The sequence below is a fragment of the Micropterus salmoides genome, unplaced genomic scaffold, assembly GCF_014851395.1.
Source record: "Micropterus salmoides isolate LMB-PRFRI ecotype aquatic unplaced genomic scaffold, ASM1485139v1 Ms_hic_scaffold_2, whole genome shotgun sequence".
NCBI lineage: Eukaryota > Metazoa > Chordata > Actinopteri > Centrarchiformes > Centrarchidae > Micropterus > Micropterus salmoides.
Window position 1 is genome coordinate 36387222 of NW_024041150.1, and position 13067 is coordinate 36400288.

Here is a 13067-nt window from a genome sequence, read left to right on the forward strand (position 1 = left end):
TAAACACCAGCACTGGCGTCACGTAGTGGAGCATGCTAATAACTGCATAGACCTACTGTCACGCCCCCCCAGCTCCTTGACTCATTAATTATATACAATACATAGTTAAATAAATATGATGTTTTGTATGTTTATTAATGACATTTATATGAAGGATACATTTTCTTGTTCAGCTTTCTGTCCATGCATACATTATGGGGATTTAGGCTGATATAAGTGTTCCAGATTAACAAATATTGGCAGAATGTTTTTCTCAGAAGTACACTAATAGGTGTGGCATTACTCCTCTGGGTATCTATATTATTTCTTCTGGTGTTGGTGGTTAGAGTAAATGCATTTCCTTCTTTTCATACAGGATTATCGTGTGTGCTATGATATGTGTTTTTCTACCTTTTCTGCATTTGTGTGTTTAAATAAAACAAATAATATAAACATGAAAATCTCATAACTGTTTGTTTACTTTTTTTATTTAAAAAGGCAGGTCACCTAAGGCATCAAGTTAATAAAATAAAATGTAGTTATTTATATACATACATGTAAATAAGGTGGGCCGTGTCTGCCACAATTGAAAATTAATACAGAAGTTAAAAAATGCTCAATAAATAAACATCCTATTCAATGCACCAAAAATACAAAAAAAAAATGTCGATATTGATATATTTCTTTTAATTTCTTTATTTCTTCATCTTTGTATAAGTTACCTTATTTATTTAATGTACTTTATAATCTTCAACTTTATTTATTAATTACTTTTGTCAAATGTATTTATGTGTTTGTTTTAATATTTTTTGTCTGTTTTATTCTTTCTTTGCATTTTCTACCCTATTTATTTCCCCAAAGGTTTTTATTTGTCTGCTCTTTAGGAATGAGGAGGGGCTGCGTCTTAAGAGGTAAACTTCCCGCCTATTGGTTGATCAGTCAGGCAGACAGAGGTCGACTCTACATGCACACATGAACAAGAGATGGCTTCCTTCAGTGAGCTGCAGCCGTTTCATGTGGAAGCTCTGACCTACACTTTTTGCAGCAAGTTTTCAGTTTGCAGCATGCACAGACATAGAACTGTGGTCAAGTGAGCCGTCATTTGTAAGAACACGGTCAGCTAGCCACAGCTAAATTTGTATGTTTACACATGTCTGAGCCTTTATGATGAAAACACAGAGCAGAGCGAGCTGACAGACAAGGGTTAGTGACATTATTCTGTCGTTTTCTTTTTACAAAGACAAGTGTTGCAGTCTGAAAGTCTGACCCGAAGAGAGACTATGAAGCCTTAATTTAACCTTAAAAACATTTATCTAACAGCTGTACTATTTACTTCACAAATCAACATTTTTGCACACAAAACAATATGAAAATGGACACATACAGCTGAAACTAGTCAATTAATAGATAATGTTTGTCCAACTTCTCAAAAAGATTGTCTTTTAAATTAGTTCAATAATTATTTTTGAATTTTATTGTATTGTTAATAAGTTGAGATTTGGGCAGTTGGTTGGACAAAACAAGCAGTGTGAATGTGTCACTTTGGGCTCTGGTTAACTGATGGCATTTCACCACTATTTTCAGAATTTTAACAAACAAAACAATCAATCGATTAATGGAGAAAATAATCAGCAGGTTGACACATAATGAAAAATCATTCATTGCAGCCAGTTACAATAAAGCTCAGAATGAGCTCACCTCAACAACTACAACAGCAAAATCCTTCATTTCTGCATGAGGAATACAAGTCAAATGATATATTATATCAACAGCCACAGGGGACATTAAACCCCTTTCAGAACGTTTACTTTACTTTAAAATTTCCTGATTACACTTGCATTATTTTCCTTTAGGCAGTACGAGTTCTTTACCTTAAGTAAAGATCATGAATACTTCCTCTTACTTTACAGCACTGGGTTGTGTAATGAAATGCAAGTTAAAAACAAATTTTATTATATATACAATAACTTTTTATGGATTATGTCCCTCTGCCTATCTAAGCAAAGCTATTGTTACTACCAACATGGGACAAAATCATTGAATGCAATTTAAACAGCAATGCTAGATTAAAAGCGTGTGTAATGATCTCCTCTCATTTTTCATTTATGCACAGTGATGAACATAAGAGTAACTTATTTTGAATACAATATTTACTCCAGCATCATTTTCACTGCATGCTCTCTTAATAGCTCTATATTTAAGTTTGCTTATATTTCTGCAGCTTGGTGTCTTTGTTTAGCTGCATAGGCCTGTTCCTCCTTACATGTGTCAACATACTTTGACAATAAATTGTAATTCTTGTAAATGATCTGAAATGTTTTTCTGCATAACAATATGACACAAAGAAACAAAGCAGAGGACTTACCATATAATGCTTTTACATATTCCAGCTTAACTTTTATTGATTTCAGCTTAACTTAAATATTAAACGATTACTTATCTTCATCAAAAATCCTTTAAATCCTACTTGTTCCTCTTTCATTAAACATATGTCAGTTGTTTTTCAGTTTTTAGTTTACAGTTTTTCAGATGGGCGGACAGCTTCAACTAATACTACCTTGTTCCTGTTGAAACCGATTCTGAAGCGCAAACCACAGCCGTTGAACAGCCGTTGTGGAGTGAGTTTGGTCTCAGCAGCTTGTTTCCTCTTGTTCCTGAGGAGCCTTTGCACTGTTGGTATTGAAGCAGAGTGAGTCTCTAATTTTAAGTTCCTCAATGTGTTTATCAAGGATGACCTCCTGTGCTTTAGGCAGGGGTGTCACACAAAATTCTGTACAGTACCAGTACCTTGAAACTGAAACAGCTAAATGACATTTAGCGATAAATAAATGTGTTATCTCACCAGTGTTTTTCTTCCTGTGTCAAAATGTCTTCAGTAAAAAAAAAACCTGCGCTGAAGTAACTGCAGTTGTTATTCTACAAGTATTGTGATTCAATATTAGTATTTATTCTGACTTTTGTTTGCTTTTTTAACACCAGATTATGGGGGGAAAGTTCACTTATACAGACTGTAGGTTATATGAGTCATATTTCCCAAAACACCATGTCTTTCTGAGTTTTATTCAGCAGCGTCATTGCTATACTTCATATATAAGAGTTGTAAATAAAATGGTTTTGGAAGTAAACGGCTACATATAGCTGTTCCTGCTCATCAAACTAGTGTCATAAGGAAATAATAAGATGTTAGGCCAAAATCAATGGAGCTCCTAAAACCAATGTGAGCCTTTAAATGAACAACCTTCACATGTGAAGTTGAATTTTAAAACTTTCCTATAAATTTCTTTATAGATATATAGAGAGAGTATGAGTTTTGGTTTTGACCTTTTAAGGTTGCTGTAGCTGGGGTCTCATTTATGAAACAGTGTAGAAACCTCACTAAAAGTGTAGGTGCGCCCAAAAGCCAAAAATGGCATACGCCAAAAAACATTAACAGACAGTCTATTTTACTTAACACTCTTAACATAAAACCAAGAGACCAACCTGCTTCCTCTTCAGATGAAACAAAAAATATCCTTTCGACAGCGAGAGACACATTTATCAAAATAACATCAAAATACAGATTTCAAACATTTAAAACTGGGTTATTATTTTAAAAATACATTTCTCAACGAACATGGCTTCATCATTTGCAGAGTGCAAACTCCTTCTCTTGTCTGCTTTATTTCCTTTGATTAGTCTTGATAAAATCCATCTGTAAATTCACTTCTTTTTCACAAATGCGGAAACAAGTCCACGTTTATATTTTTATTCTGACTTTAGTACAGAATCTGAGAGTTTATTTGTCATGAAGCACATTAAAACTAGGGGTTAAGGGATGCACCGAAAGATTAAACTTCCCACCCCTAGCTATGAGTTGTCGCTGTCGTCCTCCCAGGACGAGGACGTGAAGCCTGCAGGGGCGGAGATAGAGTGTGGGGCGGGGGTGTGGCCGAGGCCTTGGTACCGCCCACTCGAAGAAGGGGAGGAGGGCATCGATGTGGCTGCCACAGCAACGGGGTCCTGGGAGGTCGATGTGAGGAGTCCAGTGTGCTCGGTGTGTTCAGGTCGAGCTACAGCACCGAAGTACATCTTGTTGGGACGACCCAGGAACGTCCGACCTGAAGGGGGGTCAGATATATTTACCAGCTGCATATGGATATTATAGTTTTTAAGCAGTGTCCTGATTCAGACACAACCAAAACCAGACATCCATTTCATTAGCAATATAATATATTCAAATAAAATGCACATTCATAAAGTAAAACAAAAAACCAAATATACACTACTTCTATTATGTTAATTTACATTAATTAGTTAAATGAAGACTACTGAATGTCAATAAAGGAAAAAAAGAAAGTGTTACAGCAGCTAACGACACAGCGGGAGACAGCTTAACACAACATGCTGGAAACTCAGGTAAACTCCCAGTGCAACGTTACAGTAATATTTTTATCAGCTTGATGTTAAACTAATCCATTCTCATTACATGATCACGTTACATTTACTGCATTTAGCCGACGTGCTACATCGTTTGCTTGCCTGCTGCTTTCAGTAACTATCTTTACTATTTGTGTATTTTTCCCCAGTGGCTCAGTAATGTCAGCACAGCTAAATGTATTGGTTGATAATGAAACGGTTAGTGAGCTGGATTGAATATTACAACAACATTGTTGTACAGTCAGACCGCAAGTCAGTAAGTAACTTTACTGTAGTGTTGGTAGATGGCTCTTCCTCTATGTTGCTGTCGCTGTTTTGTTGCAGTGTTGTATATTATATGGGTCACGTTAGTTACAGCGAGCGAGAGGTGGAGAAGCTGTGTACCCGAGTATCGGTAAAACCACAATAAATCTAAATTGAACGTTAGGAAGCAAAAAGCGGCAGGTCCGAGCAACTGTAGCATGAGCTGGCTGCCCTGCCTGCATCACTATAGGCTAACGTTAGTAAACAAATTGCTCCACATTTGCTTTGTAACGTTACATAATTTCTTGCAGGCTAAATCAACAATTTGACATAATACCAGTGGTACACAGGATAGTTTTATGCGTTGCATTAGTTGGTGAAGTAATGTGGAAAGCGATAACGTTACAACTTTGCACCAGATAATGTTAGCAACTGCTCGTGACTTTCTCCAGCTTTACAAGTGTTTCACTGTGTTTTTACTCAACATCATCAAAACATGTTTGGTCTGATGGGCTTCGGCACAGAAACCTTTATTGTTGTTTTGTATCCTTTTGTGGAATCTGTGTTTTGCTGGTTTAGTGGGACGACAGTGTGGATTTGTGCATTTTATATTGAATAAATTTGGAGCTACTCCAAATCCCTCTTTTCCTCTCCCAGAGAGGAGCAGGGGGGTTAAAGATCAACTTTCAACAGACTGCTGAAGAGACCCCAACGGAAGGGGGGGTGGAAAAGTTGCTTTCTCTAAGTGCTATGCCATTAATGTATAAATATCCTGACCAATAATGTGACAATTGTTTCCTGTTACCAAATGCTTAACTTAGAACGGTACAACTGTTTGACCATTGAGGTTTGATTGTGGAAAATATTTGATTATAATACGCGCAAATAGATTTCTTTTCTTTTAGACATTAAGTTTAGAAAGGCAGTCCCTCGGGAAACCTGAAACGCCCTCTGGGGAACCACGTCCCAGGCAACAAAAGATCAACACGCAACTTTGTTCGCTCTTTGCTCTTCTCCTCCCCTCGTGCCCTGGCCTTCCGCTCTGCTCTCTGGACGCTTCGGCACACGTCCGGTGTGCCTCTCCAGGCAATGCCCTAAGAGTCCTGCCAGCATTTGTTTTGTTAAAGTTATCAGTCCATTAAGTTACACTGGACTAATTCAGGAACGACCAAGTTCCATTTTAAGCTTGTTCGTCGAGCCAACTTCACCGAGGTCAGATCAAGACACGTGGTCTCGCCAGCGGCAACAAAGTAAACCTGAAAACAGCCGAATTGCCAAACGGAGGACGGCGTTTCTTCAGACACGGAGGACCCCGGAGAATTTCCCTGTATTTAACCACCCGTTTATATCGCTTTAGTTAACTTTAGTTATTAATAAATTCACTGTAATCAGGAAACTGTGTGTGTTGCCTATTTCCACGTCCCTGCCAAGAGAATTAACCCTTTAGATATGAGACTGACTGATTGATTTAAGATAATTTAGCGATTATTAACTAACTGATCACTAGTAATAATTGTACAATTATTAAAAGCTACCTAGAGGTGTGGAGACTCTAGGATTATAACAACTCCGGTGGTGCCCTGAAACGAGGAATATTTTTTAGATGTTATGAATTATTAAAATTCATAATTGGGTATTAATTCTCATAAATTTATTAAAATTCATAACTAATTTAGCCATGCTACACTGGGAGCCAATTGTGTTATGGTGTTAGTAGACTACATGTCGTTAGCTGCCGTGTTGTCGCTGTAGGAGGCTCGGGAGCGCACACAGCGCTGAATCCGACCCGGTGTCCTCACATTTATAGCAGAATAGTGGCTGATGCAAGCAACAGAGAAAACAGGCATGTGCTTCATTTCTGAGTGAGTTTTGAGTCCATTGTCAATAAGGCAATGAAAACTTTATTTATTAATAAGTAATTTCATTGAAAACTAAATAAATAAAACCTCATGGAAGTAACCCCACCCAAAAGGCGCAGAAGGTGTTTAACTCAAATCTCTTTAAATAACAAACTAACTGTGTGAAAAGATTTCCCTTTATTGAGTTTAACAGACTCACTAATCAATAATCTGAATGAGACACTTACCAGCATGGCGGACCTGCTCTGTGACATCAGCTCTTATGTCAGAGAAATCCCACATGGCCAGAAAGCTGTCGAAACACGATCCCTCCTCTGCTTCCTGGACGGGAAAAGAGAGAGTAGATCAGTCGATCGATAGATAGATAGATAGATAGATAGATAGATAGATAGATAGATAGATAGATAGATAGATAGATAGATAGATAGATAGATAGATAGATAGATAGATGTTTACCTGCACGTATGGTTTGTAGGTGAAGGTGTAGTGGTGAGCGATGGCAGCCAGGAACATCTCTATGCAGATGATGAAGTCCTGTATCAATTAAACAATCAGTTAATCAAGAATCTGGTTTAAATAAAAACTCATTTGTAAACATCAGTGGTTCTTCCAAATGTCACATATTTCATTGAGCCAGGAACATAAGTATTTACTAAAACAGGTCTGAATACAACAGAACGAGACAACAGACTCTGATGGGAATAAAAAAATAAATCCATCAACAGATATTTTCTGTTCTCTGCTGTAAATAGGAGAAATTTAACTCCTCTGGCAATTTTAAAGGTCACATGACTGGTTTTTGTACCTGCAATCCAGTAGCAACGGCCTCGACACTATCCCAATCCCAGGTGTGTTTGTCGGAGATCACACCAACCTTCACCAGGAACGCTATTAAAACAGCCTGCCTGAAGAGAGAAAAGAGGAGATAAATGTACCAGCACAAAGGCAGCACACTGACAATTATTTACATTATCAATTAGTTAATTAAGTGTTAAACAGTATATAAAATGTCCGAAGACCACCACTTGTTCCCCAGAGCATCTTGTGTATTAAATTTACAATGATGCAAAGCAGACAATCCTTCATTCCTTACCAGAAGGAGACGAACACCACCAGTTTGACACAGAGGAATTTGCCCACAGGCCTGATGGGGGTCAGCTCTTCTCTGAGAGCTCGGTACAGCAACACCAGACAGTACATGGCAAACTGGAGAGGGAGAAACATACACTTAACACTGGTGGCAGCAGATTATACAGTATTTTGTCTCCTATGTATGATACAGAACCCTACAGGCCAATCAGGAACACAAATGTCACCTGAGCTCTGTCCCAAACTGTGAAATGTAAGTGCTAAAGTACTCAGGATTCCCATAATGCAACTGAAAATACATGTAGTATGTCAAAGCATGCATACTGCACGCTGCACTTCAGCCGAATCAGTACGTACTGAGTAAACTAGGGGGTTTCTAACAGCACACAGCAGTATCTAATGGCTGTTAAAAGATTGAGTTTAAGGGTAAAATTGGGTTTAAATTAAGGTAAGAGGCTGTCCCACTGTCTAAATGTCCTTTATTATGAATACAAGGGTCCTGACAAGGATAGTTAGTGAGTGCACAATCCTGTTGTTTCTGTGTGTGTACGTGATGTGCCTTTACCAGCTGTGATATGTTGTTGATTATGACCAGGTAGGACCAGGCGTTTCTGAAGCTGAAGTTGGCTTCATCATAAACCCCACAGAGCTGACAGATCCTGCAGTTAGAAGAGGAAACAATACAGGAAACATTCAGCTTATCAGATTGAACAATTTTTTCCCCATTGTTTTGCAGTATGACACATAGTATTTAAAAGGGTCTTGTTCAATTTTGATTATGCTGTTGATGTCGCATTTCATACACATATTTGTCATTTTGCTGTTCTTTTGGTGCATTTAGTTTATTCATAGAGTATTTATGTATAAGTCAAACTAGTCATGAACTTTAACCCTCAAAACAGAGCAAGTAGCTGCTGCGGTTTACAGTATTAACAGTAGTAATATGGTTACATGGTTACAGTTAGCAACTGTTAGCATACACCTACACAGTTATTCAGTTACATGTTACAAATAGTTCACTACTATAATTACTGTAGGTAAGTCTCTATAGTGTTTACACAGAAAAAACTAGAGTGGTTTGGGCCCTTATACACAAGTAAGACGACAATACTAGCTAACCCTGTGGTTACAGTAGGAAACTTACAATGCTATCACCGTGGTTACAGGTCTAACCACAGTGTATTGGAGGACTCCCAGCTTACACCTGAACAGCAGCACCCTGACGGAGAAAGAGACAGGAAAAACTTTAGCATCAGCATCCATCCATCTACCCACACATCCATCATACAGTGATCTGCCCTCTTACTCTCCCATGGGCCACGGCGGGCAGCAGCAGAGCGGGGGCAGGTGTGGCTGCTGCTGCTGGACCTCCAGCATGAGCACCAGGCTGGGGTACTGGTTACTGAGGAAGTTCAGCAGGAACACCAGGAAGTTGTAGATGACGTAGGCCTCATAGCACTCCCTACATGTGTCCACGTAGATGGCCAGACTGGGATACCGCAGAGCCAGCCACTGAACAGAAGGCAGGAGAAGAGAGAGGAAGTAGAAAAAGAGAAAGAGATTACTTTTTATACGCTAAAACCAAGCAGGAACCTCCGGGCCTGAAAAGTGAAGCCATCCAAACAACAAAAACAAGAAAGGATGAAAGAAAGAAAGAATAACTTTAACAAAATAAAAGTAAAGAAACAAAATAAAAGAAAGAACCTGGTTATGTTACTGAGGAGTATTTTTACATTACAGACGGGTGTGTTTAACGTGACCTCTGGTCTTGTGACCCATTGTCTCCAATTAAGGTCTGTTGCCATGGCAACATAATGTAATAGAGTGGACAGATCACATCCTGTGTGTGTGTGTGTGTGTGTGTGTGTGTGTGCTTATGACTCACACTGTCCAAACTGTAGATTGGCACCATCCATAGGATTCTGGTGATGAAAGACAGAGAAGAAGAGAGGCTGATTTCATGAAGCCACTATGGTGTGTGTGTGGTGTGTGTGTGTGTGTGACATCTTTTCATCCTGGTAATATTTATGAACACTTAAAAACTCTGGCTTTGAATCAGACGTTGCTACATCCTGTTTGCTGCACAGATCCCTGCCCACTTCCAACTAGTGAGAAAAGCAAAACACAGAAATCTCTCATGTAAAAGAACAAAAAATTGTTCCAACTTTGGCAGAAAATCTTGTGTTTTCATGGGAGCTCATTGCTCATAATAAAAAGCAAAATAGTTTTTATGGCCTTTAAAGCTATAAAATTATGTTCAATTGTTACATTTAACAGTTTGAACCGGAGCTGAGGTGGAGCTGTGGACAAGACTTGCTGTTTTTTTGGTCTTCTTCTCTGTTTGTATCGAAGTGATCTGTTCTTTTCAGCCTGTCCTCACCCCAAATAAAAAATAAAGGGAAGCAGCATATTACGACCCATATTTATTCTTATTGTTAGGCCTCCCTTCTGCCCCATGGAAAAAATATGTACGTCAACTGGGACTGACAACACATGTTTTTGATTTGTGCCCTGAATTACACATATGATGTTTGTCAATTTGTCAATGAACAACATCTCTCGACTTGCACAGTAGGCTGTCAACTCTTTCTTCCAGAAGCGGGGAAAATTTTAAAAGAGGTGAAATTCATTACAACTCTGGTCATATTGCTGATGTTTACAATCTGGTACAAAACACACAGAAAACAAGTAGTTTTGTTGTCTAAACCCAACCAAACTGCCACAAATTCACAACATTAGGCAGACAATTAACCTGTTTTGTTGTTTAGGTATAAGGAGTTGTTAGTCACTTTAAAAGCAGTGGTTCTCAAACTGGGGGGCAGGCTCCCCTGGGGGGCGTAGAGCCACTTCAGGGGGGTCGTGGAGGTTGAAAGGACCTAATGTTGCATGAATATGATTCATGTGGTGACATAAACAAACTAAAGTGCTCAAAATTAAATCCACTTTTGCTGGGGGTGAGAAGGCATGAACTTTTTGTGGCTTCTGAAGGGGGATGTGACAGAAAACCACTGCTTTAAAGTAACTTAAAAGGTTAAAGGCGTGCGTGTGTCCACCTGATGATCGGTCTCTGCAGCTCAGGCTGGGTGAAGTGCACTATGTGCTGCAGGATCCCCCACAGTGATATCGGGATGGTCAGAAAGACGAACACACCGGCTATGAACCAGGCTTTACTGTGAGTCCCAACCTGGAGAGACAGAGAGAGACAGCATTTGGCAGCACATATTTCCTAAGCTGTATAGTTCTTGAGTGCTGTAACCGCTGTAGTGAGGTTCTATCTGCTTGTGGTCAAAGGGACAGTTGGTCTGGGCAGAGGTGATAAAGAAGGAGGTGTGCCTTGTCTTTCTGCAGCTCCCAGATGCAGAGTGGCAGTACAGCCACCAGCAGAAGAGCGTAGAGAACCAGAACGAGGGGGCGGATCCACCTCCTCCACTCTGCACACGAACACGGCATGACGGCTACTTCACCCTCAGCGTTGACTACAGGCACATCCTAAACCACAGGCCACACCTGTCAGACAAACAGTCAGGTTATTAAAGTGAAACAGGTCCACTGTCATAATATTAAGTATAAAATGTCCAATTTACTACAATTCTCTCATTTTACCTTCTAGTTTTACCAGTGTTTTTCTAACTTCTCTAAAAAGAACGTGTTTGTTATACACAGACACAGTGCTTTCACAAGTGCAAAGACAATAGAACACACATAAATCAGATAAACAAGATGCACACAGATATGAAAGGTAAAACTATTAAACACCCGGAACATGTTGTCTAGATTTATTTGATCCGGTTCATTATGGTTTAGTACATTTTGTTAGACTTGGTTTGCTTAAAGACTGCAATATTTACAATATGTATTATTTCAGAAAAAGAAAAAAAGAGACTAAAACCCCAAATGTGATATTGACCAACTATAGCTGGCTAAACATAGACTACAATAATATCTCCATAGGTCGACAAAGTTAAATAAGCTTTGTTATTGGTCAACAGACATACAGCTGCAGCATATATTGTGTGTGTGCCAAAATTCACCAAAACTGAACTGTGATGTAACCTTACCTTACAGTAGTGACCTCAGGACTATAGTATAAAATTTTACACATTTTAAAGTTTTTCCCTTGTTTAATATCCTTTAAAGTTGAATATTTCTAGCAAGAACACCTTAGAGGTTGCTAACACTGAAGTTAATGGACCACTTTTGCTCTGGGATTTCAGTAATAGTAGGCTGCTGCTTCCTGCTCCCATAATATTTCAATAGCCTGCCCTATAGGAATAGGATTGAATAGTCTGTCGCGCGGCCTGTTATGTTGTATGAGCATACAGAGTAAGCCTATTAGGCTGCTATTTTGCAGATACAAGCATGAACACAATTCAGACAGCCAATCACTGATCTGCTGCAGCTACTCAGGAATAGCCTTTAACTTTATAAGCTTATATATATATATATATAGCTTATAACGTTATTGGCTAGATACTGAACCCTTGAATTGCCCCTGGCGGCTGTTCCGCCAGTGTATGAATGTGTGTGAATGTTAGTTTCCGTTTGAGCACTTAGGCTCAGTGAATGAATGTGTGTGAATGGTGAATGCAGATGTAGTGTAAAAAGCGCTTTGAGTGGTCGGAAAGACTACAAAGGCGCTATACAAATACGGAGCATTTACATTTTTAGTGCAATATTGCAATGTCATGGACGTTGAAAATTAAAATAACGTTAAAATATTTAATTTCTTTACACAAATTAGCATGAAATAAAAAGTAGGTCACATTAAACGCACCATTAAATACCACGTAGTTATTACAGACCAAGATTGTAGAGCTATTTAAGCTTATTGTTTCGCTAAAAAAAAAAAACACAACTAATATTGGCGTGTTAATCGGCTACACAGTGAAAACAGTTGCAGAAATAAAATACTTGACCAAAAGATGGATTAAGATTAAATATTGAAAGGTTTGGACCGTTTAAGCTGAAGATATCGATTATTGATGGCCTGTCCTCCTCCTCGGTCCTGTCATTTCTGTTACCTGGCAACGCATCTCTCCTCCGCCCGAGGCCCGACCACACACACGCACGCACACACGCGCACACAACACACGCTGTTATCGTTTGATCCGATCACCGGCTGATCACCACTCTGATCGATCACAAAAGGATCATTATTCTGTCGGCGGAAGCTGGACACACAACCGACGGCTCAGGCTGCAGCGGCTGCCCGGGTCTGCCCTCCTGTTTCCCAGTGTTTACGCGCCCACGTCACGGGGTGGAAGCTCAACCATCGGTCACGTGGTTGGACAGAAAACAGGCACAAGCAGCGCGTTCACCCTGCAAATGTAATTATTTTCATTTAAGGACGAATATCCCCTCCACACTGCGTCCACAATTAGGCCTACCTTTTATTTATTTAGCCTATTTGTTTGTTCTTAGTTTTATTTTTTACTTTTCCTGTGTTGTAAATGCTGTATCAAAGCCTTTCTTCACATATTC

At 39.2% G+C, this 13067-nt stretch overlaps 1 protein-coding gene across 1 annotated transcript; it reads right to left on the reverse strand.

Annotated features, from left to right (window-relative positions):
- Positions 1–3708: 3708 nt before the first annotated feature.
- LOC119913233 (transmembrane protein 184C-like) lies at positions 3709–12600 on the reverse strand (the record flags this gene model as incomplete). The annotated part of the gene is given in 12 exon segments (XM_038732612.1): positions 3709–4076; positions 6725–6818; positions 6954–7031; positions 7303–7402; positions 7591–7703; positions 8152–8245; positions 8731–8805; positions 8893–9098; positions 9472–9508; positions 10640–10770; positions 10920–11093; positions 12542–12600. Coding segments are annotated over 11 exon segments (1296 nt in total). The 3' UTR covers positions 3709–3825.
- Positions 12601–13067: the final 467 nt, after the last annotated feature.